This window comes from Leopardus geoffroyi, chromosome D3, assembly GCF_018350155.1.
Source record: "Leopardus geoffroyi isolate Oge1 chromosome D3, O.geoffroyi_Oge1_pat1.0, whole genome shotgun sequence".
In the NCBI taxonomy this organism is placed as follows: domain Eukaryota; kingdom Metazoa; phylum Chordata; class Mammalia; order Carnivora; family Felidae; genus Leopardus; species Leopardus geoffroyi.
This window is the reverse complement of record NC_059339.1, coordinates 16,597,577-16,622,926: the sequence shown is the minus strand read 5'-3', so window position 1 is coordinate 16,622,926 and position 25,350 is coordinate 16,597,577. Positions and strand designations below refer to the sequence as shown.

At 44.1% G+C, this 25,350-nt stretch overlaps 1 protein-coding gene, 1 long non-coding RNA gene and 2 other non-coding genes across 6 annotated transcripts; 3 read left to right on the top strand and 1 right to left on the bottom strand.

Moving 5' to 3' along the window:
• Window positions 1–6,669: 6,669 nt before the first annotated feature.
• SIRT4 (sirtuin 4) lies at window positions 6,670–20,491 on the bottom strand. 3 transcript variants are annotated; one of them, XM_045458170.1, is made up of 5 exons: window positions 20,389–20,490; window positions 12,327–12,840; window positions 10,005–10,296; window positions 9,671–9,882; window positions 6,670–7,112 (listed from the first exon to the last, which is right to left on the bottom strand). In XM_045458170.1, exons 2-4 carry the CDS (start codon window positions 12,815–12,817, stop codon window positions 9,730–9,732), a joined length of 936 nt encoding a protein of 311 aa, XP_045314126.1. In that variant the 5' UTR covers window positions 12,818–12,840; window positions 20,389–20,490; the 3' UTR covers window positions 6,670–7,112; window positions 9,671–9,729. The 3 variants fall into 3 exon arrangements, with proteins under 3 accessions (XP_045314126.1, XP_045314128.1, XP_045314127.1); XM_045458172.1 differs by having other exon boundaries at window positions 10,161–10,296; XM_045458171.1 differs by lacking the exon at window positions 6,670–7,112 and having other exon boundaries at window positions 9,708–9,865; window positions 20,389–20,491.
• On the top strand, window positions 20,181–25,350 carry LOC123587997. Its single transcript, XR_006707646.1, has 4 exons — window positions 20,181–20,300; window positions 21,160–21,306; window positions 24,086–24,138; window positions 25,047–25,350. It is a non-coding gene; the product is annotated as an uncharacterized LOC123587997 (long non-coding RNA).
• Window positions 23,717–23,857, top strand: LOC123588654. Its single transcript, XR_006707959.1, has one exon. It is a non-coding gene; the product is annotated as a U4 spliceosomal RNA (small nuclear RNA).
• On the top strand, window positions 24,487–24,627 carry LOC123588653. Its single transcript, XR_006707958.1, has one exon. It is a non-coding gene; the product is annotated as a U4 spliceosomal RNA (small nuclear RNA).

The following is a 25,350-nucleotide window of genomic DNA, read 5'->3' as shown; positions in this document are numbered from 1 at the left end:
TGGCTGCCTCAGGGGTTCAAAAATTCGCCCACCATCTTCAACGAGGCACTACACGAGGACCTGGACACGAGTACAGAAAGGAGCACCCTGGCCTCACCCTCCTACAGTACGTAGATGACATCCTGATTGCTGCCGACACGGCCGAGGACTGTGAGCAAGGGACCCAGGACCTGCTGGCTACCCTGGGGGCCTTGGGGTACCAGGCATCCGTGAAGGAGGCTCAGATATGCAGGGAGAGGGTAAGTTACCTGGGATACATCCTGGAGGGCGGACAGCGGCGGTTATCAGATGCCAGAAAAGAAACTGTCCTGAAGACCCCTACTCCCACCTCCCGAAGGGAAGTAAGGGAATTCCTAGGATTGGCCGGCTACTGTTGCCTCTGGGTTCCGGGTTTTGCTGAGATCGCCAGGCCCCTATATGAAGCTACCAAAGAGGGGGAAACATTTGAATGGACTGAAAAAGAAGAAACTGCCTTTAATCAGTTAAAAAAGGCCCTCCTAAGTGCCCCAGCCCTGGGCCTGCCAGACATTATGAAGCCCATCCACCTCTTTGTAGACGAACACAAGGAAATAGCAAAAGGGGTTCTAACTCAAGCCTTAGGCCCCTGGAACTGCCCGGTGGCTTACCTGTCCAAGAAGCTAGACCCAGTGGCTACTGGCTGGCCACCATGCCTAAGAATTATTGTGGCAACAGCACTCCTAGTCAAGGACGCAGACAAACTGACCCTACGACAGGAGATCTGGATCACGACCCCACACACCACTGAAGGGGTCCTGAAACAGCCTCCTGATAGATGGATGAGCAACACACGTATGACTCATTACCAGAGCCTCCTGCTCAACCCTCCACAGGTGCGGTTCCACCCCAGTGTGGCCCTCAATCCTGCAACCCTGCTGCCCGACCCTGACCTAGATGCTCCACTACATGACTGTGCGGGGATGCTGGAGCAAGTACATGGATTCCAGATGGATCTGACCGACCGGCCCCTCCCCGATGCCGAGGCTACTTGGTTCACTGATGGCAGCAGCTTTGTGCAGGACGGACACAGGTATGTGGGTGCAGCGGTCGTCACCGAAACGGACACCATATGGGCAGAGGCTCTACCTTCCGGAACACCAGACCAGCGAGCAGAGCTCATCGCCCTCACCAAGGCGCTGATGCTGGGAGCTGAAAAATGGCTTAACATCTACACAGATAGCCGTTATGTGTTTGCCACAGCTCAGATTCATGGGGCAATTTATCAGGAGAGGGGGTTACTGACGGCAGAAGGATGGACTATAAAAAATAAGCAGGAGATACTTGACCTGCTTACAGCCTTATGGCTTCCTGCCAAGCTGGTCATTATCCACGGCCAAGGGCACCAGAAAACTGATAACCCGGTAGCTAGAGGTAATTGAAAGGCTGACCAGGCAGCCAAGGCAGTAGCCCTTACTTCAGTCCCCACCATGACCATACAACTCCCGGACCCGGGAGACCCAGTTTTACCAGACCAGCCCAAATACTCCCAGGAGGAGTTACAGTGGATCAAGAAACTCCCATGGCCCAGGAGATAAAGGGATGGTGGTATACACCTAACAAGGAGCTCGTGCTGCCAGGCCGGCTCGGAGTCTCACTATTAGAGCACATGCATCGGTCTACTCACATGGGGGCCTGAAAATTAAAAGACTTAATCCGACATGCCGGAATCAAGATTCACCAACAGGACACCAAAATAGAGCAAGTTGTACCTGCCTGCAAGACCTGCCAACTCACCAACGCGAGAGCCACATCAAATAAAAAAGGAACCAGGCTCAGAGGCACCAGACCGGGATCCCAATGGGAGGTCGACTTCACTGAAGTTAAACCAGGAAAGTATGGTTATAAATATCTTTTAGTATTTACAGACACCTTCTCTGGCTGGGTGGAGGCATACCCAACCAAGCATGAAACAGCTCAGATGGTAGCTAAGAAGCTACTAGAAGACATCTTACCCAGGTATGGTTTTCCTGCCATGGTAGGATCAGACAGTGGACCAGCTTTTATCTCGCAGGTAACGCAGGCTGTAGCCAAGGCTGTGGGGGCAAACTGGAAATTACGTTGTGCTTACAGGCCCCAGAGCTCAGGACAGGTAGAAAGAATGAATAGAACCCTAAAAGAGACCCTTACCAAATTAACCATGGAGACTGGCGGGGACTGGGTGACTCTCCTACCGAATGCCCTTTACCGGGTTAGGAACACTCCTTACACCCTGGGTTTTACTCCCTACGAGATCATGTTTGGCAGGTCACCCCCTATTATTCCCAACCTTCGAGCTGAACTTCTTGCTGAGTTTAAAGATCAAGAACTTTTTCTTTCCTTGAGAGGGTTCCAGAGGGCGCACGAGGACATTTGGCCGCGCCTCCATGCCATCTACAAGGCCGGCCCAACCCCGACACCTCATCAGTACAGGCCGGGAGACTGGGTCTACGTCAAGAGGCACCGCCAAGAGACCCTCGAGCCGTGCTGGGAGGGACCCTACATCGTGGTGCTGACAACCCCCACTGCTCTCAAAGTAGACGGCATCGCAACCTGGGTCCATCACACCCACGTTTGGCCAGCGGACCTCTGCTCAATCCGGAAGGACTTCGTCACGCAATGGGCTGTCAATCGGGACCAACACAACCCGCTCAAGCTCAAGCTACAGCGCATTCGACCCACCTAATATTGGTAACTCTGTTAGCTCTGCTTGTCACTGCTCATGCTGTTGAGAGTCCCCAAGTCCCCCAAAACATCACCTGGCAGATCATAGACACCAGCTCGGGGACAATACTTAATCAGACTTCCCAGAGCCACCCCAGGGACACTTGGTTCCCAGAACTTTGCGTAGACCTCCAAACTCTGCTCCCCTTGTCACCATATGCCCCCGGATTCCATGCGCAGAACCTTTATTTCTATGTCTGCCCCAGCCACTCTCACTCGAACACATGTGGGGACGCGGCTGACTACTTTTGCGCCTCCTGGTCATGTGTCTCAACGGGGCACATCTGGTGGACCCCACCACACACCGGAGATCTCATCGTGGTAAAGCGGCCCAGTGGCCCCCGACCACCATATGCCTGGGGGCACGGTAATCCCATAGTTATATCCTTTACAAGCCAAGGTAAAAAAACAACAGGATGGGAGAGTGGAAAAACCTGGGGACTCAGGATATACGACTGGGTTAGGCTGGGAGCCAAGGACAAGGGAACGTTATTTACCCTCCGAATGCAAGCAACTCCCCTTGCCCAGCAGTCCCCCACGGGGGTAGGACCCAACTAGTTACCTGATCTGCCCCTGCCCGGACGGCCATGCCCAGAAACACCCAGGCCCCGGCCACACGGCCCTCCACATCCCCTGTCCCTACTGGAGTGTCATCCACATCTCCTGCCCCGGGTCACAACTTACTATCTGATACAGACCCCCTGTGGAGCATGTTTGTCAGAGCATACCAGGTACTAAACACTTCTAGGCCCGACCTGACCAAGTCCTGTTGGCTCTGTCTAGATGTCCGGCTCTCATATTACGAAGGTATTGCCATTAAAGGCAATTATACAACAGCCTCCAACTCTAGCTCCTGCAAATGGCAGCAGGCTACTGCAAGACTAACCCTCCAGGGAGTAACAGGGCAGGGCACTTGCATAGGCCACGTGCCCCCCGGGCAGTCACATCTCTGTAGTGAAACCCTAACAGTCCCCAGGGAGACAGTGTATCTACTTCCCCCCAAAAATGCATGATGGGCCTGTTCCAGCGGCCTCGCTCCCTGCGTCCACTCCCAAGTCCTTAACTCCTCGAAGGAAGGCTTCTGCGTACTCGTGCAGTTGATCCCCAAGCTGGTGTACCATTCGGGGGAAGAAATACTTAACAGGTTAGGCTCTACTAACTCCCGAAGTAAAAGAGAGCCCATTACAACCCCAACTCTGGCTGCGCTCTTGGGACTGGGATTAGCGGAGGTAGGGACTGGAATATCCTCACTCATCATCCAGGACAAAAACTACAGAACCCTAAGGGCAGCCATTGACTTAGACATAGAAAGAATTGAGAAATCAATTTCTCATTTACAGAAATCCCTTACTTCCTTATCAGAAGTAGTACTCCAAAACAGAAGGGGATTAGACTTATTATTCATGCAGCAAGGAGGACTATGTGCAGCCCTAGGGGAAGAATGTTACTTCTATGTTGATCACTTGGGGGTCGTAAAAGAATCTATGGCCCTCACAAGGGAAGGGCTGCAAAAACGAAAGTTAGAGAACAATCTCAGTCCTGGTACGAGTCTTTGTTCAACTGGTCTCCCTAGTTAACTACCCTCATCTCGGCCCTTGCCGGACCCCTCGCCATCCTGCTCCTACTAGTAACCCTCGGACCCTGTATCATCAACAGGCTGGTCCAGTTTGTCAGGGACCACGTGGGGGCTGTCCAACTAATGGTCCTCCGTGCTCAGTACAAGCCCTAATAACAGAAGAGGACAAAATAGAAATGCAGCCGGTCCCATGATTGGGTCCGTAAGCTACATGACAAGGGGGGAATGAAAGAGCGGACCTAGGCCGGCCGACTCCATTTTGTCCTATGTCCTCCCCTTGAGTGACTATGTCCCTGACATGGCCCCCTTTCCGGGGAAAACCGCAGAAATTCCCGCTCAAACCTTAGACCATACCTCCTCCCCTTGAGTAACTTCCCGCTCACCCGTTCAAACTTCCCGTTCAAACCACGCCCGGCAACCTGCGCATCAGGACTCTGAACCTTCCCCAGCCAATCGGCTAAGGACACGACCATCACCCCACCAACTGCCCTTAGATCCCTATAAAACCTTTGTGCTTTTGAAACTCACGCTCTCTCTCCGGCATCTCACCGCTGCGTCGGTGCAGGTAGGGGATTGAGCTCGAGCTAGCTCGAATAAAGGCTCTTTGCTTTTGCATCGGACTTGGCTCCATGGTGGTCTTTGGGGATCACGAATTCTGGGCATAACAGTGAGAGATACTCAATTTGCGACAGTATAAAAGAAATATGAGTTTGTGGGAAGGAGGTTTCAAGTGTTATGTACTTGTTTGCCTTTGTGACTTCTATTTCCTAAAACTGATAGCAGAGCCCTGGAAGCATTTGAGGAAAGTCATGCCCAAAGCTGGGCTTATGTGGTCAGAAGCCTATAACCAGGGCGGTGACAAATTGATAGCACCCACCAGTTGGTTTGTTATTCCAACAGAGGACACTTATGGTGGATTAGGACTGCCATGCTGGTAAAAAGCAAAAGATGGAAAGTGAAGAGACATGAGAAGCATCAGCTTCAGGAAATGCCAAGTTCCTCTTGGGACAAATTTTTGGGGAAGAATTCCAGCTCAGGAAGAACTATGAACAAAATGAACATTCCTAAGGTCCTGAAGACTTGGTTTCATGAATTGTGTCAGCATTAGGTGATGGAAAGAGCCTGCCTTCCTCCCTAGCAACCTTACTACTGGATTTTAACCATTCCTGGTCTCCTTGGCCGGTTGTACTGCTGGCTTCTACTTCAGGCTGACTTCCAGCCATAATCTTCAGATAGATAAGAAGCTGTTGTTTAAGAAGAAAAGAACTGGGAGGAAAGTCTTGGATTCTAGTCCTGGCTCTGAAAATATGCTGTATGGCCTTAGGTTCCTCCAAAATAAAAATGAGGAGGGATGGACTTAATTTGCTCTCATTCTGCCATTCCGTGCATGAATCTGGCCATTTTCTGGTAGAAAATAAGAATGGGGGAACAGCACATTCTCTGTGAGCCACTTGAAGCCAAGAGGTTGTATCTTTGTAGCCTTAGTACCTTACTACTGTTATTAACCATTGACAAAATTGTGGTGAGAATGGCTTGAGATTCAAAAGACCCAGATTTGAATACAATTATTGGTGCTGACTTGGTAACTGAGCAAATCTGATCCCAAGCACCTTAGGATCTTCATCTGCAAAAAAGCTGGAATGAGATTTACAACAACCTTACACCTCTTCAGAATTAATGACTATGGGAAAACAGAGTTGTGCACATGAAAAGAACTCTGTTGGTTTCAAGCTCTTGGATTATCCCAGGTAACTATAATTTACTTCCTAGGTAGGTGCAGGATGACCATGTATTGCTTGCCCTAATTTTAGACAAAAGACTATCCAGAATAGGCTGTGATTCTTTCATCCGCTTCACTTTTGATGAGATTGTGCTGAAAGATTTAGCCTGGTACAATGATTCTTTCGGGCTAACACAATAATCAAACAAGGCTTACTGCCTTGCTCAGCAGAAACAAAGCAGCTTAAGAGCCCACTTGGGAATTCAGTTTCCTCTCTACACATCAGGTTTGAGGCAAGTGTCTCATCTGGCAGCTGAAATCCAGCAGAAATCTTTAAAGAACCATGTCATAAAGCCCCATTCTCTTTTAGCTGATTAAAAAAAAGAATATAGGGGCGCCTGAGTGGCTCAGTTGGTTGTGTGTCAGACTTTGGCTCAGGTCATGATCTCACAGTTCATGGATTCAAGCCCCGCATCGGGCTCTGTGCTGACAGCTCAGAGCTTGGAACCTGCTTTGGATTCTGTGTCTCCCTCTCTCTCTCTGCCCCTCCCCTGCTCGTGCTCATTCTTACTCTGTCTCTCAAAAATAAATAAAAATGTTAAAAAATAATTTAAAAAATAAAAATAAAAAAAGAATATAAACATACAGCCATATACCTGGTGTGCAAATGATTTCTTTATTCCTTAGTTAATAAAAAGTTCATTCATACCATTGCTCATCTTTTATAAAAATATACCAGAATGTTTCAGTTAAAGACATTTAACCATTTGGAATTCTAAATTAAGTCCTTTTCTTCTCCCCTCAAGCCCCACATTAGTGAGATTCCTGCTTAGTGCTCCAGAGACCATTCTGGCCTAAGTATTTCCCCAGGCCGTTTCTTCTGCCTGGTGAGATAAAAAGGAATCGAAAACAGTTTACCTATCAATAGAAGCTGCTGCTTTGAAAAAGTCTTTCTTCAGGGGCAAATTTCATCAGCCTGACTGAAACTTGCCCAGTTCATAGGCAGGCTGGGAGAAAGATGCTGGTTTGCTGCCCTCTACAGGCTGCACTCAGCGAGCTTTGGTTAGTTGGAGGAAGGAGGGAGGAATCCTCAAGGATCTGGAAAGAAATGAAACAAGTTAATGCCGAATAAGCCGAGAGTGGGTGGGGGAAAATGATTTGTGAACATCAGCCTACCATTCAAGAAACCACAGCATTTAGGACATGTAAAGAGGGCCACTATATCTTGTTAAGTGAAAACATGTACAGCTTGATTTGATTTTCATAGAAACAGACTTAGTTATACCAGAATGTTAAACTTTGGTTATCTAGGTGGTGGAATAATAGGTAATTTGCATTATATTCTTTTTACTTATCTGTATCACCTAAACATTCTATAATATATATTATTCTAGTAATAAGCTAGCTAAAAAGTATATTAAAAAGTGTCTAGGCAGATACCATATGACTTCGCTCGTATGAGGACTTTAAGACAAAGAACAGATGAACACAAGGGAAGGGAAGCAAAAAATAATATAAAAACAGGGAGGGGACAAAACACAAGAAACTCTTAAATACGGAGAACAAACAGAGGGTTACTGGAGGGGTTGTGGGAGGGGGGATGGGCTAAACAGCTAAGGGGCATTAAGGAATCTACTCCTGAAATCATTGTTCCACTATATGCTAACTAACTTGGGTGTAAATTTAAAAAATTTTTTAAATTTTTTTAAAAAGTGTCTAGGGGCTCCTGGGTGGCTCAGTTGGTTGAGCATCCAACTTTGGCTCAGATCATGATCTCATGGCTCGTGGGTTCGAGCCCTGTGTTGGGCTTTGTGCTGACAGTTCGGAGCCTGGAGCCTATTTTGGATTCCTTGTCTCCCTCTCTCTCTCTGCCCCTCTCCCACTTACACACTCTCAAAAATAAACATTAAAGAAAAAAAAAATTAAGTGTCTGTACTAAGGGGACTTCCTTGGTGCTAGTAATATTCTGTTCCTTGATCTAGATGCTTTATGTCTTCATCAAACTGTCCACTTATAACACATGCACTTCTCTGTATAGTATACTTCAATGAAAATGTTTTTTTTTTTTAAGTTTATTTATTTACTTTGAGAGAGAGAGGCAGAGAGAGAGGGAGACAGTAAATCCCAAGCAGGGTCCATGGTGTCAGCAAAGAGCCCGACGTGGGGTTCAAACTCACGAACTGTGAGATCATGACCTGAGCTGAAACCAAGAGTCAGATGCTCAACCGACTGAGCCACCCAAGCGCCCCCAAAATGATTTTTAGTAGGTGGTTGTACAGGAACTCTCATTCATTGGCGGGAATGCAAAATGGGACAGCCACTTTGGAAGGCAGTTTGGCAATTGCATACAAAACTACACAAACTTTTATCATACGATCCAGCAGTCTTGCTCCTTAGTATTTACAGCGACTTTATTCATAATTGCCCAAAACTTGGAAACAACCAAGTTGTCCTTCAGTAGGTGAATCAAATGTTAATACTGTGTGAGTGTATAGGGACAAGGGGCATATTGGAACCCTTTGTATTTACTGCTCAGTTTTGCTGTGAACCTAAAACTAAAAATTAAGGTCGCTTTTTTTAAAAGTGGTTGTACTTCCCTTAGAATATGCTAAAAACTACTGAATTGTACATATTACATGAATAAACTGTGGTTTGTGAACTATCTCAATAAAGCTTTTTATTTTACTTATTTTTTTTAGAGAGAGAGTGTGAGCGAGGGAGAGGGGCAGAGAGAGAAAGAATCCCAAGCAAGATCCACGCTCAGCGCAGAGCCCGACCTGGGGCTCGATGCTATGACCCTGGGATATGACCTGAGCCAAAGTCAAGAGTCAGCTGTTCAACCGACTGTGCCATCCAGGTGCCCCAAAGCATTTTATTTTTTTAAGTGGTTGTATCCATAGATTAAAATAGATATAAAAGTACCAATACATGCTACAATATGGATGAACCTTGAAACTATTACACCAAGTGGAGAAGCCAGACACAAGAGGCCACATCTTCTGTGAAATGTCTAGCATAAGCAGAAACAGACTAGCTATTGCCAGGGTAGGGAGAAGCGGAGGGGTTGGGGAGGGTGGAGTGACTGCTGATGGGTACAAGGTTTCTTCCTGGGATGATGAAAATATTCTGGAATTAAGACAGCTGTGAGTCATGTATAACTTTGTGAGTGTACTAAAAGCTTAATTGTATACTTTGAAAGGGTGAAAAGCTGTTATTTAAAAACAGGAAAAAAAGCAGTGGTGAATTTTGAAACCTTCTAAATAGCTGTGTGCATAGAGCTGGAAAATAAATATCTTTCAAACACTGTAGCTTAATGCGCATTAAAGAATTAGTTTTAATTACGAGTGGCCATACATTAAAATGCCTATTTATTTTTATTTTTTTACATTTATTTATTTTTGAGAGACAGAGGGAGACAGAGCACAAGTGGGAGAGGGGCAGAGAGAGAAGGAGACACAGAATCCGAAGCAGGCTCCAGGCTCTGAGCTGTCAGCCCAGAGCCCGATGCGGGGCTTGAACCCACAAATCGCGAGATCATGACCTGAGCCAAAGTCAGACGCTCAACCGACTGAGCCACCCAGGTGCCCCAAGCTGCCTATTTTGTCAGTGCTCTTGGTTGAATGAGAACTGGAATCAGTATCTAGGAAAGCATTTACCTTTAAGAGCAGGATTCAAGTGAAAGTCCCAGTTTCTGACCAGGAGCATCAGACTGTGGTCAGCAGGGGTCTATTAGAGGCAGCAGTTCTCCGCAGCGAGAATCCAGTTTCAGGCACGCCAAGTCATCTGACCGTGTGGGCCCAATGTTAAGTATTGCAATTGGGAGCTTCTTCTCTCGGGCAGTGAGGATGAACCTGTAACCAGAGTAAACCTTACAAGGAAAAGACACAGGTAAGAATTCTCAATGCAGTTAGAGGTAAACCTAACAGGGAGCCTCTCCAGGGCTCTCCAGCCCGCAAAAGGGGCCATTCCCACCCTGACCAAGTCAGATACCTGTAAGGATGATCCCACTACCAAGAGGGAGTCAGCTTCTTTTACACGCCTGTGCACAAAGTCAACCTTGTCAGGGTTCACTGTGTCCCCGAAGAAAACGACATCTGGTTTCAGGGGTCCTCCACATCGGCAGGACGGGACCTGAAAGCTCCGTACCTGCTCCTCTGTGAGAAAGACGTCGCCGTCAGGAGCCAGGCCATGGGCCTCGGCACTCCAGGTGGGGTTCAGAGCTTCAAAACGCTCTTGTAACACCCCCCGGGGAATCTGTTCACCACAGTTCAAGCAAAGGACCCTGAAACCAAAGAAGAGGCTGACTGAACAACTGGTCCCGAGAAGGCATGAAGCTGCCAAAAACATCTCATCCCCAACCAGTTGTAGCTCCGCTCCTCCAACACTGTTCACTGTTCCTAGCACCCAGTCTTTCCCCCAAGTTAGGAATACCTTCTCATGTTAACTACCACCATTCCTTACCTTCCTCCTACTGCCAACTCTAGAACAAGCAGTGTACCTCTGCTTTCCTTACTTACACGGCCTGCTTAACCTGATGGCTCATTTTTATCCTTAGTGCAACTGCAAATGCTTTACCAAATGACTTCCTTAGTGCCCAAACCGGTGCTTTTCCTCCCTCCCTCTCCTCCTCCAGGGTGATTGTTGCTATCCATCACCACCGTCCCTCTAAAACACTCTTCCCCTCGGTGTCCTAACCCAGTGACTCGTTTCTCTCCTCACTTCCCTAATCATGAGTTCGTGTGAGGCAAGAACTTTGAGTCCTTTGACCACTGTGCTACGGCCACCACCTAGACTCCACCTAGGAGTCTATAGGCTCCTGCCTATAGACAGGAGCCACTCAATAAATAGCAGTTATTTTAAGAGACCAGCCGGGGGGGGGGGGGGGGAGGTAAAGTAGACATGATATACTTTTTGTATCTGAGTGATGGTACACGGAAGTTCATTATACTACTTTCTTATTGGGAAGATTTGGAACTTTCATCAGGAAAAGAAAAGTTTAATGGGGCCAGGGCCATCATTAGCTCTCAAATTCCCCTGATACCACCTTGATCTGGGTCCTTCAGGCTGACCTCCCTGAGCCACACTCTCTAATCCTGTGTGGCTTTCCTCAAATGCTATTTTTATCACATTGCTTTCTTGCTCAGAAACCACTAATAGTCCCTTTTGGTCTCTCACAAAAGACCCAAATTGCACTGTACTATTTTCAGATGCACCCATGATTTGGGTCTAGCCTTTCCAGACAATCTGATTTCACAGTAGTCTCCACAGAGGCCAGGCCAGACTCCTCTGGGCTCTACAAATCCTCTTCATTTAGAAAGCCCTCTCCCCTCTTTTGTTCAGTCAGACCCGAGCCAGACTCAAGCCCCACCTTTCCCATAAAAGCTTGACCGATTACTCGAAGCTTTACTAAATCTGTTTCTCTGAACCTCTAAAGCAGGTCTATCACGGACCACATAATTTAACAATCACATATGGAGTTGTCTGTTGTTAAACATGTTATTTTTGGATCCCCCCCACCCCCAGGAGATTACAAAGTTCTCACATATAAAGTAGAGCATGTTTTATGCTCTTTGGTTTTGACCCCTCCACACCACCAATAGCACACCACACGTTGTGGCACCCAATAAATATTTTATGATTGGCAGGAGGATCTCTGGGGCTTAATAATAAGGAAATGGTCTCCAGTTAGCTTCAGGTTATTTCCAGGGCTACATATGTTCATTCCATCAATATTTACTGGGTTCTATTTGCCAGGCTGTACTGTGTTCTATGTGTCCAGGCATCAGAGATCCACCAGCTTATAGACTATGCTGTTGCTTTGCTCATAGTCCCCTCAAGACAACCTACAGCCACTTGTACACAGTTCTCTTATAAGCAACTTCTTGCATCTCTCTTGCTTAGGGGATTTACTGGCCAAGGAGTTGCAGAGTCAGTGTTAGGGAGTTAATTCCCCTAGAAAGACCCTCAACCGTTAAAGGACGGGACATGGTAAATAAATGCCCAAGCTTCCTCAACTTTCAGTGAGACAATTCTGAAGTATGCTCCAGACAGAGGGCCCCTCAAAGGATTGAGTTCCAGCTCCCCAAAGCAGCAACCCATTCATTAACATGCCCTTTTCTTGACTTTTCTTGCCTACCCTGTTTCATTTCCCCACTCCCTCAATGAGTTTGCTGGGATCAACTCCAAAATAAACAACTTGCTCCCAAATCCTTTTCTCAAGATCTAATGAGGACAAAGTGGTCAAGACAGCCAAGGTCCTTGCTCTCATGGAGCTCACATTTCTGCATTCACACTATTTAGACCTTCCTGCACCTGTGCATGCATCCATGGAGTTCTGTCAGGCGCTGACTCCCTGCTTTAGTGTGCAAGGCATCCACATTTTGGGTCACCAACCAGTACAGCTTTCCGAGTCTCTCCCAGTTGCTCAAGGCCCAATGTGCAGGGTTAGGCTGGAGGGAGGAGAACCGAGGCCAGCCGACAAAGTTTCTCGCCCAGTACCGCTGGCGGACTGGAGCACTCCGTAGAAAATCCCCATGCTGGATGGGTTTCCGGTCAGTGCGGGCATAGAGTCCCACCTTTTCTGACCTGTAGTCTGGGATCCCCGACTCAGTGGAGATTCCTGCCCCAGTCATCACTAGGAGTCTCTTGGACAGGGTGATGAAGCGCTGTAACTCTCTGATCTTCTCAGGGTCTAGAGGTGGACTTGGTGGCACAAATAACCCAATGGATCCATGTGAGCACTGCTGGCTGATGTTCACCATCCAGCAGCCTTTCGCTGCCCTGAGAGTCCACCTACAATTCATCTTTGTTCTAGAGAGAAAGAAATCTGATGGGAGAAAACAAATTTTAAAAACTAAGGCCGCCAAAGGGCACCTGGGTGGCTTAGTCTGTTGAGCGTCTGACTTTGGCTCAGGTCACAATCTCGCAGTTAATGAGTTCGAGCCCCACATGGACTCACTGCTGTCAGTGCGGAGCCCACTTCAGATCCTCTGTCCCCCACCCCACCCCTCCCCTGCTTGCATTCTCTCTCTCTCAAAAATAAACATTAAAAAAATATATATATATATAATATATATATATATCATATATATAGGGGCACCTGGGGGGCTCAGTCAATCAAGTGTCCTACTTTGGCTCAGGTCATGATCTCATAGTTTGTGGGTTCGAGCCCGGCGTCAGGCTGTGTGCCGACAGCATGGAGCCTGGAGTCTGCTTTGGATTCTGTGTCTCCCTCTCTCTCTGCCCCTCCCCTGCTTGCACTCTCTCTCTCTCTCTTGCTCTCAAAAATAAATATTAAAAAAATGTTTTATATATAATATATAAAATACATATAAATATATAGATATAATATTTATAGTATATGATATCTATATAAATAAAACTAAGGTAGCTGAAACTAAAAACAGAACTACCCTATGATCCAGCAATTGCACTATTAGGTATTCACCCAGAGGATACAAAAAGACAGATTTTAAGGGGTACGTGCACCCCAGTGTTTATAGCAGCATTATCAACAGTAGCCAAACTATGGAGACAGCCCAAATGTCCATCAACTGATGAATGGATAAAGATGTGGTATGTATATATAATGGAATATTACTCAGTCATCAAAAAGAATGAAATCTTGGGGCACCTGGGTGGCTCAGTAGTTAGGTGTCTGACTCTTGATTTCAGCTCAGGTCATGATCTCACAGTTTGTGAGATTGAGCTCTGCTGGCGCAGAGCCTGCTTGGGATTCTCTGTCTCCTTCTCTCTCTCCCTCCCTCCCATGCTTGTGCATGTCCCCTCCCCCCCCCCAAATAAATAAGTAAACTTTAAAAAAGAATGAAATCTTGCCATCTGCAATGACGTGGATGAAGCTAGAATGTATTATGCTAAGCACAATAAGTCAATCAGAAAAAAATACCATATGATTTCACTTATTTGTGGAATTTAAGAAATAAAACATATGAACCTAAAGGAAGGGGGAGGAAAAAAAGAAGAGAGGGAAACAAACCACAAGAGACTCTTTAAAAAAAAATTTTTTTTTAGGGGTGCCTGGGTGGCTCAGTCAGTTGGGTCTCTGACTTCAGCTCAGGTCATGATACCAAGTCTTGTGAGTTCAAGCCCTGCATTGGGCTCTGTGCTGACAGCTCAGAGCCTGGAGCTTGCTTTGGATTCTGTTGTCTCTCTTTCTCTCTCTCTGATGCTCCCCCACTCCCACACTGTCTCTCTCTCTTTCTCTCTCTCTCTCTCTCTTTCTCAAAAATAAATAAACATTAAAATTAAAAAAAATTTTTTTTAAGTTTATTTATTTTTGAGACAGAGAGAGACAGAGCATGAATGGGGGAGGGTCAGAGAGAGAGGGAGACACGGAATCTGAAACAGGCTCCAGGCTCTGAGCTGTCAGCACAGAGCCCGACGCGGGGCTTGAACTCACAGACCACAAGATCATGACCTGAGTCGAAACTGGATGCTTAACCGACTGAGCCACCCAGGTGCCCCTAAAAAAATTTTTTTTAATATTTATTTTTGCAGGAGAGAGAGACAGCATGAGTGGGAGAGAGGCAGAGAGAGAGAGAGAGGGAGACACAGAATCTGAAATGGGCTTAAGGCTCTGAACTGTCAGCACAAAGCCTGACTTGGGGCTTGAACTCAAGAACTACCAGATCATGACCTGAGCTGAAGTCAGACACTTAACCGACTGAGCTACCCAGGCACCCCAACAAACCACAAGAGACACTTAATGACAGAAAACAAACTATGGATTGATGGAGGGAGGTGGGTGGGAGATGGGCTAGATGGGTAATGGGTATTAAGGAGGACACTTGTGATGAGCACTGGGTGTTGTATGTAACTGATGAATCACTGAATTCTCCTGAAACCAATATTGCACTTCATGTTAACTAAAATTTAAGTTAAAAAAAAAAAGACCCCCAAAACAAAAACAAAACTAAGGAAGCCATCAACTGACGAATGGATAAACAAAATGGGGTCTATCCATATAAGGAAATTTACCTATAAGCATAAAGTTCTGATATATGCTATAATATGGATAAACATCAAAAACATTATGCTAAGTGTAAGAAGTCAGTCACAAAAGGACAAATACTATATGATTCCACTTATATAAAATTTCTAAAATACACAAATATATAGAGACAGAAAGTAAATTAGTAGTTGCCAGGGACTAGAAGATGCATCAGAACTTTATTTATTATTTTTTTTAGTCTTTCCCTTAGGCTTTTTTAAAATTCAAGGATAATTAACATGTAGTATTATATTAGTTGCAGGTGTACAATATAATGATTCAACAATTCCATAAAGTAGTCATTACTCATTACTAGAAGTACATGCTTAATCCCCTTCACCTATTTCACCCATCCCCTCACCCACTTCGCCTATGGCAACCACCAGTTTGTTCTCTATATTTAAGAGTCTGTTTTTGGGGTGCCCGGGTGGCTTCAGTCAGTTAAGTGTCTGCCTTCAGCTCAGGTCATGATATTGCAGTTCATGAGTTCTAGCCCTGCATTGGACTCTCCATGCAGAATCTGCTTGGGATCCTCTGTCGCTCTCTCTCTGTCCCTCCCCGACACATGTTCACATTCTCTGTCAAAAATAAATAGACATTTTTTTTAAAAAACGGCTTTCGGGGCACCTGGGTGGCTCAGTGGGTTAAGTGTCCAACTCTTGATTTCAATCAGGTCATGGTCTCACGGTTTGTGGGTTCAAGCCCCTTGCTGGGCTCTGCACTAGCAGTGAGGAGCCTGCTTGGGATTCTCTCTCTCTCCCTTTCACTCTCTCTGCTCCTTCCCCAACTCACTCATGCACTCACATGTGCTCTCTCTCAAAATAAACTAAAAATGTTTTTAATAGAGTCTGTTTTTTTGCTTATCTCTTTTTTCTTTGTTCATTTGTGTTTTTTTTCCTTAAATTCCACGAGTGAAATCATGTGGTATTTGTCCGACTTATTTCACTTAGCATTATATCCTCTAGATCCATCCATGTTGTCAAATAGCAAGATATCCTTCTTTTTTTAATATTTTTTTTAATGTTTAATTACTTTTGATAGAGACAGAGCATGAGCAGGAGAAGAGCAGAGAGAAAGGGAGACAGAATCTGAAGCAGGCTCCAGGCTCTGAGCTGTCAGCACAGAGTCCGACGCGGGGCTCGAACTCACCAACTGTGAGATCATGACCTGAGCCGAAGTCAGATGCTTAGCCAACTGAGCCACCCAGGTGCCCCAAGATATCCTTCTTAAGGCTGATTAATACTCCTGTGTGGAGTGAGTGTGTGTGTGCATGAGTGTGTGTGTGTGCTGACATCTTTATCCATTAATCTATGGATGGACACTTGGGTTGCTTCCATATCTTGGCTATTATAAATAATGCTTTAATAAACATAGAGGTGCATATATCTTTCCAAATTAGTGTTTTTGTTTTCCTTGAGTAAATATCCAGTAGAATTACTGGATCATAGAGTAATTATATTTTTAATTTTGTGAGGAAACTCTGTACTGTTTTCCACAGTGGCTGCACTAGCTTGCATCCCCACAAATAGTGCACAAGGGTTCCTTTTTCTCCACATCCTCACCCACACTACTTATTTCTTGTCTTTGATTTTAGCCATTCTGTCAGGTGTGAGGTGATTATCTCATTTATAGCCGAAAAGCAAAGGCAGCATATAGGCATCAAAGATCAACAACTTCCTCCAATTTCAACATTAGGAAAAGAGAGAATACCAGACTAGACTCTTCATGGAAGAGCACACCACTCCTCAAGATGTGGTCTTGGGAGAAAAAAAAAATTGAACTCGACAGTGATCAAGTCTCTAGAGTTTAACAATTTATAGGAAATACAGAGGCCAAAGCAATGTTAGATGATATCATCGGTCCATCCATGAAGTTCAGGCCATGGGAAACTCTACAGGACAGAAAAATCAGCTTCTTCAACAAATAAACTGCAAGAGATAGAAGTAGATCTGAAGGGGGAATGATAGATTAAAGAGATTTAAAGACATACCAACCAAATGTAATCTGTGGGCCTTATCTGGAACTTTACAACACTAATAATTGGAAAATTGAACATTAACTGTATGTTTGATATTAAGAAATTATTGTTGGGGCGCCTGGGTGGCGCAGTCGGTTAAGCGTCCGACTTCAGCCAGGTCACAATCTCGCGGTCTGTGAGTTCGAGCCCCGCGTCAGGCTCTGGGCTGATGGCTCAGAGCCTGGAGCCTCTTTCCGATTCTGTGTCTCCCTCTCTCTCTGCCCCTCCCCCGTTCATGCTCTGTCTCTCTCTGTCCCAAAAATAAATAAACGTTGAAAAAAAAAAAATACACATTTAAAGAAGTGTTTTATGTATGACAAATGGTATTGTGATTTTTTTTAAAAGTCTTCATCCTATAGAAGTTACAGACTGAAATATTTGGGTGAGATGATATGTCTGGGAGGATTTATTTCAAAATAATATAGAGGGGGCAGAGTAGATAGAAATATACTGTATAAATGAAACAAGATTAGCCAAGAGTTGTTCATTTTTGAAGCTGGGTGATAGGTCTGTGAATGGGGTTCGTTATATTATTCTATCTCCACAATAAAAAAATTTTTATATAGGGCACCTGAGTGGCTCAGTCGGTTAAGCGTCCAACTTTGGCTCAGGTCACAATCTCACGGTTCGTGAGTTCAAGCCCTGACTCAGGATCTGCATTGGTGGTGCTGAGCCTGCTTGTGATTCTCTCTCTCCCCGTCTCTCTCTGCCCCTTCCCCACTTGCTCTCTCTCCCTCTCTCTCTCTCCAAATAAATAAATAAACTTTAAAAAAGAAACAACAGAAGTGCCTGGGTGGCTCAGTTGGTTAAGCGTCTGACTTGGGCTCAGGTCATGCTCTCATGGATCATGAGTTCAAGCCCCATGTCGGGCTCTGTGCTAACAGCTCGGAGCCTGGAGCCTGCTTCGGATTCTGTGTCTCCCTCTCTCTTTCTGCCCCTCCCCTGCTTGTGCTCTCTCTCTCTCTCTCTCTCTCAAAAATAGATGTCCTAGTGTGCCTAGGATAGTGGTAGTGCAGAAATGCCAAAAGCTATGAGATAAAGTAACAATGCTTGTACCTTTTGAATACTTTAAAGGCTTAAAGAGATATGATCTGAAAAGTGAGGGGAAAAAAAGAATGGAGTACTTTGAAGAGAAGCTAAAATGTGGAATGTTTCACCTTAAAGGTAGATAAAACTCTAATATCTGGACCCTATCAGCACTCATATAGTATTTGAAGAAAACATATTTGAAATTAAATGTACAAAGTGAACTAGGATAGGTAACTTAAAAGTATGCCTCCCTCATGTTGCCCTGGATCTAAACAAAAATAAAAGCAAGGGTACATGATTATCAACAATACAGAGATAAACAAGAACTAAACTTAGCCTAAAAATATATGGACTAACTGTAAGGAAGGAATTGCAAATAAAGAAAAGCTTGGGTAGCACTGTCATTTCCCCCAAATAGTCCACCCTAGATGGGATTTGGGAGGTTACTGATGAGATTTCAAAACTCATCCAATTTATATCTATAAGCTGACAACCCAAAAGGTATCTGATAATCAGCAAAGTTGTACACTGAAATATTTATGGGATGGGTGATGAGAGCCAACAGCATGATATTGAGAAATGACTGGGGAGTAGGAATTTGTTGGCATTGCACATAATACTGTCCTCTTGAAGACAAAATCTAGGCTTAAGAAAATGTATCAGAGAGGAGTACAGGTTTTTGCATAATCTAAGAAGACTCTCCATCCAGACCATACTACTTCCGGTGGCAGATTGCATGCTTATCTGAACAACCTACAAATAATGAATTAATCAGTGACTTCAGTATCTTAAAGGATGGGCCCCCCAAATAAACAAGAATATCTTTCCCTGGAAAGGTGCAGCCTCCTCCCCGCCCCCCCCCCCCCCCACACACACACCTAGAGTGTATTTATAACCTTACTTTGTAATCCAAATCAATCTTTTGCAGAATTTGGGAGGGTGTGAGCTAGCTCAGGATGTAAGAACTCAAGAATGTACTGAACATTGGGGCTACAGGCTTATAGAGTAAACTGACCCTTGCCAGGGGTGTACTACCTTCTCCCCCACTATCCCCCACAAAAAGATATGAGAAAATAATCCCATCGTGGCCAGTTTCAGGCTACCAATGGTTTAACAACTGGCTAGCAAGTTCCTAAATGTCTAACAATTGGCCTTCACCAGGAAACACTGATTCCGGCCCACCTTCCCTGAGTCCCATGAAGTCTGACCTGAAACAACAAGGCTCCATTTTTATATCTTTTTAAAAATTTGTTTTGGTCAAGAATTTCTAATACCTTCCACAAAATAAAATCTTCTCGCCACACTGGACTATTGCATAACAACCCAAGCCAATCTTGTCTTCTTGACCTCTTAAGAACCTACAACCAGAGGTCTACTATGCTTGGCCATCAGATGGAAATTAACTTAAAATGGTTGGTGAATCTTCCAAGACTTTTTGCATTCAAGAAAAACTGTACATTTTGGTTTATTTAAAAAATGGTGGAAGGGACTCTAAAAAAATGTGGATTTTAAAAAGGGAGTGTAAAATAAAAATTGGTAAAGCAGGACTCTAGCATAACATAAGACCTATTCTGTCTGTCCCAATAAAACCTGGCTGGTCAGAAATAAACTTCTTATAAACTTCAAAAGAATAATAGCTTACTCCCGATATCTTTTAAATCTTTTAATAGGGAATTGTTATTCCATCTATGTCTACATCTAAAGACGTCTCCCTCAGAGGAATACACTTATAATTTTAGTTACTACCATCCCTTGGGAAACCGTGTGTTCCATAAACCTACTTCCTATTTCATAAATCAGAAATATTTCTTCATAAGCTAAGAAGCATATTTGAATTCCAGTATGCCAACTGTTGATGCAGTTGCTGCTCAGACTTTTCTGACTTTTGATTTTTATGGCTTTTGGTTTTATTACTGTAACTAAGCACATGCACATCTTTTATTCTACTTTCCCCATATTCTTTTAGTTTACCCTCAATTGCAAACACGACATTCTAACAAAGCTTTGACGTATTATTTAACATAATACAGAAATTCTCTAGTGACACGTACCCCATATGTAAACATTATTTTATGCCTGGCTTTCCAGGTCTAGTTTCAGGACCCCGATTTCTCTAGAAATCCACAGCAACACTTGAACCGCTGAACAAATATAGTCTGGATTCCTGAGACCAAAGGGCTCGGGAAAATCGCTGAAAACCCGCTATACTGGAACAGCTGCTCTCTGCCAGGTACTACTAAAGGGCAAAAAGTTTATATAGAATCCCTCACAACAAATTCACAACGTCTAGAAACCTGCAACCCCCACAGAACACTTACCTTCTGCACCTTAAAGAACACTTTACGTCTGACGACGCGACGGGCTGGCTCCTTTTGCATTTTGGGAAATGCAGTCCAGGAGGCAGAAATGATGCCAGGAAAACTACAAGTCCCACAATCCTCTGGGGGTCACAGATGAGGGATCCAGATTGTGTAGTAGCGCCCCCATCTGCCTTTCCTGGTCAGAGGTGTTGAACATTCACAGGAGCGAAATGTGCCCGCTGTCTCCTAAGCCAACATGTTAGTGTCCCTTTGAGAGAAGTTGTTAGAGTTTGAAGACGAGTGTGCTCAGTGCAAAATAGTATATCTAAACAGTACTAAGTTACGAATTCATTGTTAAGATAGAAGCTTTAATAATGTATCTAGATTAGACTCATACTGAACTTCAGTGATTATGATCCTTTGCACTCACTGTGAGGAAATCAATTTCCCACCTTGTAGTGGGGTGTGAAGAAATACATTAATAAATATCTGAAAAATCCATGTTTTTGCAGTTTATATGAAAAACTAAAGCCACAGATAATATACAAGGAATAATGTGTTTACTCACTTGGCTTCTCCAATTTTCTTTATTCTCTTTTGTGGTTTTATTACATTAACCAGCACAGTGCCCAGGTCTAACTCCCAGAGATTCTGATTTAATTGGTCTGGGGAGATGCCTGGGCATCAAGACGGTTTACAAACTTCCCAGTTGTTTCTAATGTTTTTAATAATGAGAACCGCTGTTCTGTAGCATCACCTAAATAAGACATCAATCAATTTGTGTTTTAGAACATCAATCAAAGGGCAGCTTACTGGAACCTTGAAGACCACCTAAGGAGCTACTTCCCCTGTTTTAAGATAAACTGAAGCCCAGAAGTGTATTGTGGAAGCTGGAGTCAGAGTTTGACTCCTGATCCTCTCACTGAATGTGTGGAGGTAAATATCTGTAAAGTCACCCAGTTTAGGAGTTTGGGAGCAATACCTACACAACAACTCAGATAGGTCACACTGCTGGGACAATCACCTGACATGACAGGTTTTTTGTGCCTTAGTTAACCTGACCACATTGGCTGAAAGAAAGGACCAAAATGTAGACTGGAAATTTGTACTAAGTCAAAAAAATTGCAATCAGGAATATTTCCTGCACATATGGGTATTGGATCAAAACCTATTAAAATGCCAAAACACTGACATTTTCTCCCCCCACCCCAAGTTTATTAAGAAAAATTTCAAACTCATGTTGTTTTTTTCAGTTTGCCAAGTAGAATGAACATCGTTAATTGAGAGACTGACTAATACAGAACTATTGTGCTTTTAGGCCCCCCAAAATCTCATATTCCTGGGAGAAGTTAGCTGACTTTTCAATTTTTCTTAGTGCTGGAAAGTCATCCGTGGAGGATGAAGTCATCCAAGACAGCTGGTAAAACACACAGTGTCACCATACCAGGAATTCATGACTTTGTCCTTGATTGGATCAAAGTAAAATAATATAAAATTAATCAAGTTACTAGTCTTTTTTTTTTTCTTGATAATTTTTCCTACCCTGGCAGTTATGGCTGTGGGGGGAAAAAAAAGCTACACATCAGCATCAAATAGGTCTTTTAAAGATGTCATTTTCTCACCTAGATGATGATTATATGAATGATCACTGAGGAATACTTTGAACGTTTCATGTTTGATTTTTTTTTAAGATTTTAAATAATCTCCAGATTTTAAGTCACCCTAGGGCCACCTGGGTGGTTCAGTCAGTTAAGCCTCTGACTCTTGATTTTGGTTCAGGTCATGATCTCATGGAACCAAACTGTGAGATCAAGTTGGCTTCAGCACAGAGCCTGCTTGGGATTCTCTCTCCTCTCTCTCTGTCCCTCCCCCGGCTTGTGCAAGTGCGCACACACACTTTCTCTCTTTCCCCAAAATAAGTAATCTCTACACCCAACCTGGGGCTGGAATTTACAACCCCCAGATTAAGAGTCACATGTTCCACAGACCGAACCAGCTAAGTGCCCCTCATGTTTGAAATATTTTATAATAAAATGTTGGGGGAAATGTAATTTTCTTAGAGACTATTTACATCTTAATGAGTAGCAAAAACCAAAAGTATTTTGGAGAATATAGTTCAGGGATGAAAGAAGTCTGAATATAGGTTTCTGACAGCTTTCCACTTGTCAAGGGAAAAACAGGCAGTGGGAGCGAAAGTTACTTCAAACTTCGTGAACTGTGAACATTTCTATGAAAATAGCCTTTTCCAGCCTATCTCCTCTGAATTAAGGTGTCCAACAGAAAACCCTTTGGGATTAAAAAAGAATTCTTAAAAAAAAGAAAGAAAGAATGACCATATGACCCAGAAATTCCCCTTCCAACTATGTACAGAAATGAATTGAAAACAAGGATTCAGATGGATATTTGTATGCCACTGCTTGTAGAAGGATTGCTCATGAAAGCCAAAGATGGAAACGAAGCAGATTCAAAGAATAATGGATGGATAGTAAAATTCCATACAATAGAATATCAGCCATAAAGAGGAATGAAATTCTGATATATATACTACAACATGGATAGACCTTAAAACATTATGAAATAAGCCAGACAGGCGCCTGGCTGGCTCAGTCGGAAGAGCATACAACTCTTGATCTCGGGGTCCTGAGACCCGCGCCATGGGTGGGGTATTAAATATTATTACTTAGATAAATAAACTTAAAAAAAAAAAAAAAAAGTCAGACGCCAAAAGTCAAATAGTGTGATTTCGCTTATATGAGGTACCTACTGGAGTCAAATTCAGCGACAGAAAGTAGAATAGAAGTTTTTAGGGGTTGGGAGAGGGAGAAATAGGAAAGGGAGTTAGTGTTTAATGGGTACAGAATTTCGGTTTGGGATGATGAAAAAGTTCTGGAGAGGTATGGTGATAATGGTTGCAAACAATGTACATAATGCCACTGAACTGTATACTTAAAAATGGTTGGAATGGTACATTTTATATTACGTATAGTTTACCACAATTTTTTTAAAAACACTATTTTGGAGAATATAGTTACGCTGTGAATCGGGAGCCAAGGGAACAGCATGCTGATACAGCCCATTTTCATCTGCCGCAATTCATTCTATGAATTAGGTTATTAGCATATTTCTCTCCCATAATGCTTTGCTTCAGGCTCCATCAAAGCTTAGTTAAGTGAAATCAAGAAACGAAATCCTTAGAAAACGCTCAGGCATTTTCAAGAGATCTTCATATGGTTGTATAACTTTTAACCAAAGAACAATTGATCATTTTCCAGTATGACTCAAAAATCACTTTTCTGTAATGGGAAGCTTGCCTATTGGGGATGATGAGTAGGGGGCGTTGCTCGATAGCTTTGCGCAGTGGCAGTATCGTAGCCAATGAGGTTTATCCGAGGCGCGATTATTGCTAATTGAAAACTTTTCCCAATACCCCGCCGTGACGACTTGAAATATAGTCGGCATTGGCAATTTTTGACAGTCTCTACGGAGACTGAATATTTTAGTTCAAAAGAAGAATGCTTTTTTTTCGTCTGTTTGTTTGTTTGGTTTGGGGCTGCTTTAGGGGGGAAGTGGCAAGTGATTTCTAGCTTTTAAAGTCGTTTTTTTCCCCGTTTTTGTTTTGGGGGCAGGAGTTGTAGTTCGCAGTTAGTTACCTTATTTTGGTTGTATGTTAGTTTTCTCAGCTGTTGGTGTTGTGTTCTCTGTTGTTTTTTGCCAGGCTGACGTCCGACATTGCGCGAATACTTGCTGTGATCCTTGCCTACGTAGTACGTAGGTACTTGTCCTTTTTCGGTTCACTCGGGCTTTTCCTGTCTTTCCACTGATCACTTTTTTCACTGTTTTTAACTCAAAATTCATTTAACCTGGTCATCTCTGTGATGTCATGACGATTTGCATAAGATTACCCAGCATCCCCAGCGAATGCACTCTCACTTACAAAATCTGAATATTCGACACGAGTCGATCCAACAACAAGAAGCCTCAGGTGCAGACCAGTCTTAAATATAACTGCTGGAAGCAGAACGCATCGTATACACGAATTTCCGCCTGGAGTCGCCCACCCTCACTGTAAAGGTGGTTGTCATCTGTGGGGGAGCAGGGTGCGTGCTTATGATCTCCAGCTTTGCGCAGTGGCAGTATCGTAGCCAATGAGGTTTATCCGAGGCGCGATTATTGCTAATTGAAAACTTTTCCCAATACCCCGCCATGACGACTTGAAATATAGTCGGCATTGGCAATTTTTGACAGTCTCTACGGAGACTGAATATTTATGTGTTGAAAAGAAGCTTGTAAAACGGCTAGCAGTCCCCTGAGCTGGTTTTTTTCAGTGCTAAATGTTACCGTTTCCAACTGAGCGTGAGCACGTATACAGTACTCGGTGAGGTTATTTCCCCCAAATCTGAAATGTGTATGGGGATCTTTTATTATGGTCAAGTAACGTGTTTTATAATTATGTGTCTGACCCCGTTGAGTGGTACGGATTTTCGAGGGTTGGAGGGAATGAATCTTGACCAAGTGCTTCTTAAAAGCCCCCGGAGGAAAAAGATGCTCTACTTTTACTTACTCAGGCCCCATTGTGACGTTCCAGGCAGAGCTGTGCTGGAAACCAAGTCACCTTAATTCTAGTGTTGTATTGGGTTCTGCTACACTGGCTACCTCTAGTCTCGTTCTCTCCCTAGGGAGGCCAGAGGTGTCCCAGGACAGACGCCCTCAAGAGGCCCACCCTTGCTCCTGGCAGATCCAGGTGGACGTGCGTAGGCCATCTCCCATCAAACACTCCTCCGGTCTGTAAGCAAAAGGATTTGGTTATTAAGGGCTAAGGTGTGGTGGACAGGCATCTATTGCTTCAGGGCAGCCTTGGGGAAAACCGCCCCAGAGGTGAATTAAACCCAATCGCTGCTTCGGGGAGTTCAGTTTTGAGACAGGCCACAAGTAAACGAACAGATGAGCTAGAAAATTACAGATTATTTCAGTGCTATGAAG

Excerpts from the sequence above, each read along its gene's own strand:
- SIRT4 (XM_045458170.1), bottom strand. The coding sequence starts at position 12,817 with ATGAATTGTAGGTGGACTCTCAGGGCAGCGAAAGGCTGCTGGATGGTG. Across the intron at positions 10,297-12,326 it reads CTCCATGGATGCATGCACAG|GGTCCTTTGCTTGAACTGTG; the intron begins GTGCAGGAAGGT and ends CTTTGGTTTCAG. Across the intron at positions 9,883-10,004 it reads TAGTGGGATCATCCTTACAG|GTTTACTCTGGTTACAGGTT; the intron begins GTATCTGACTTG and ends TTTCCTTGTAAG.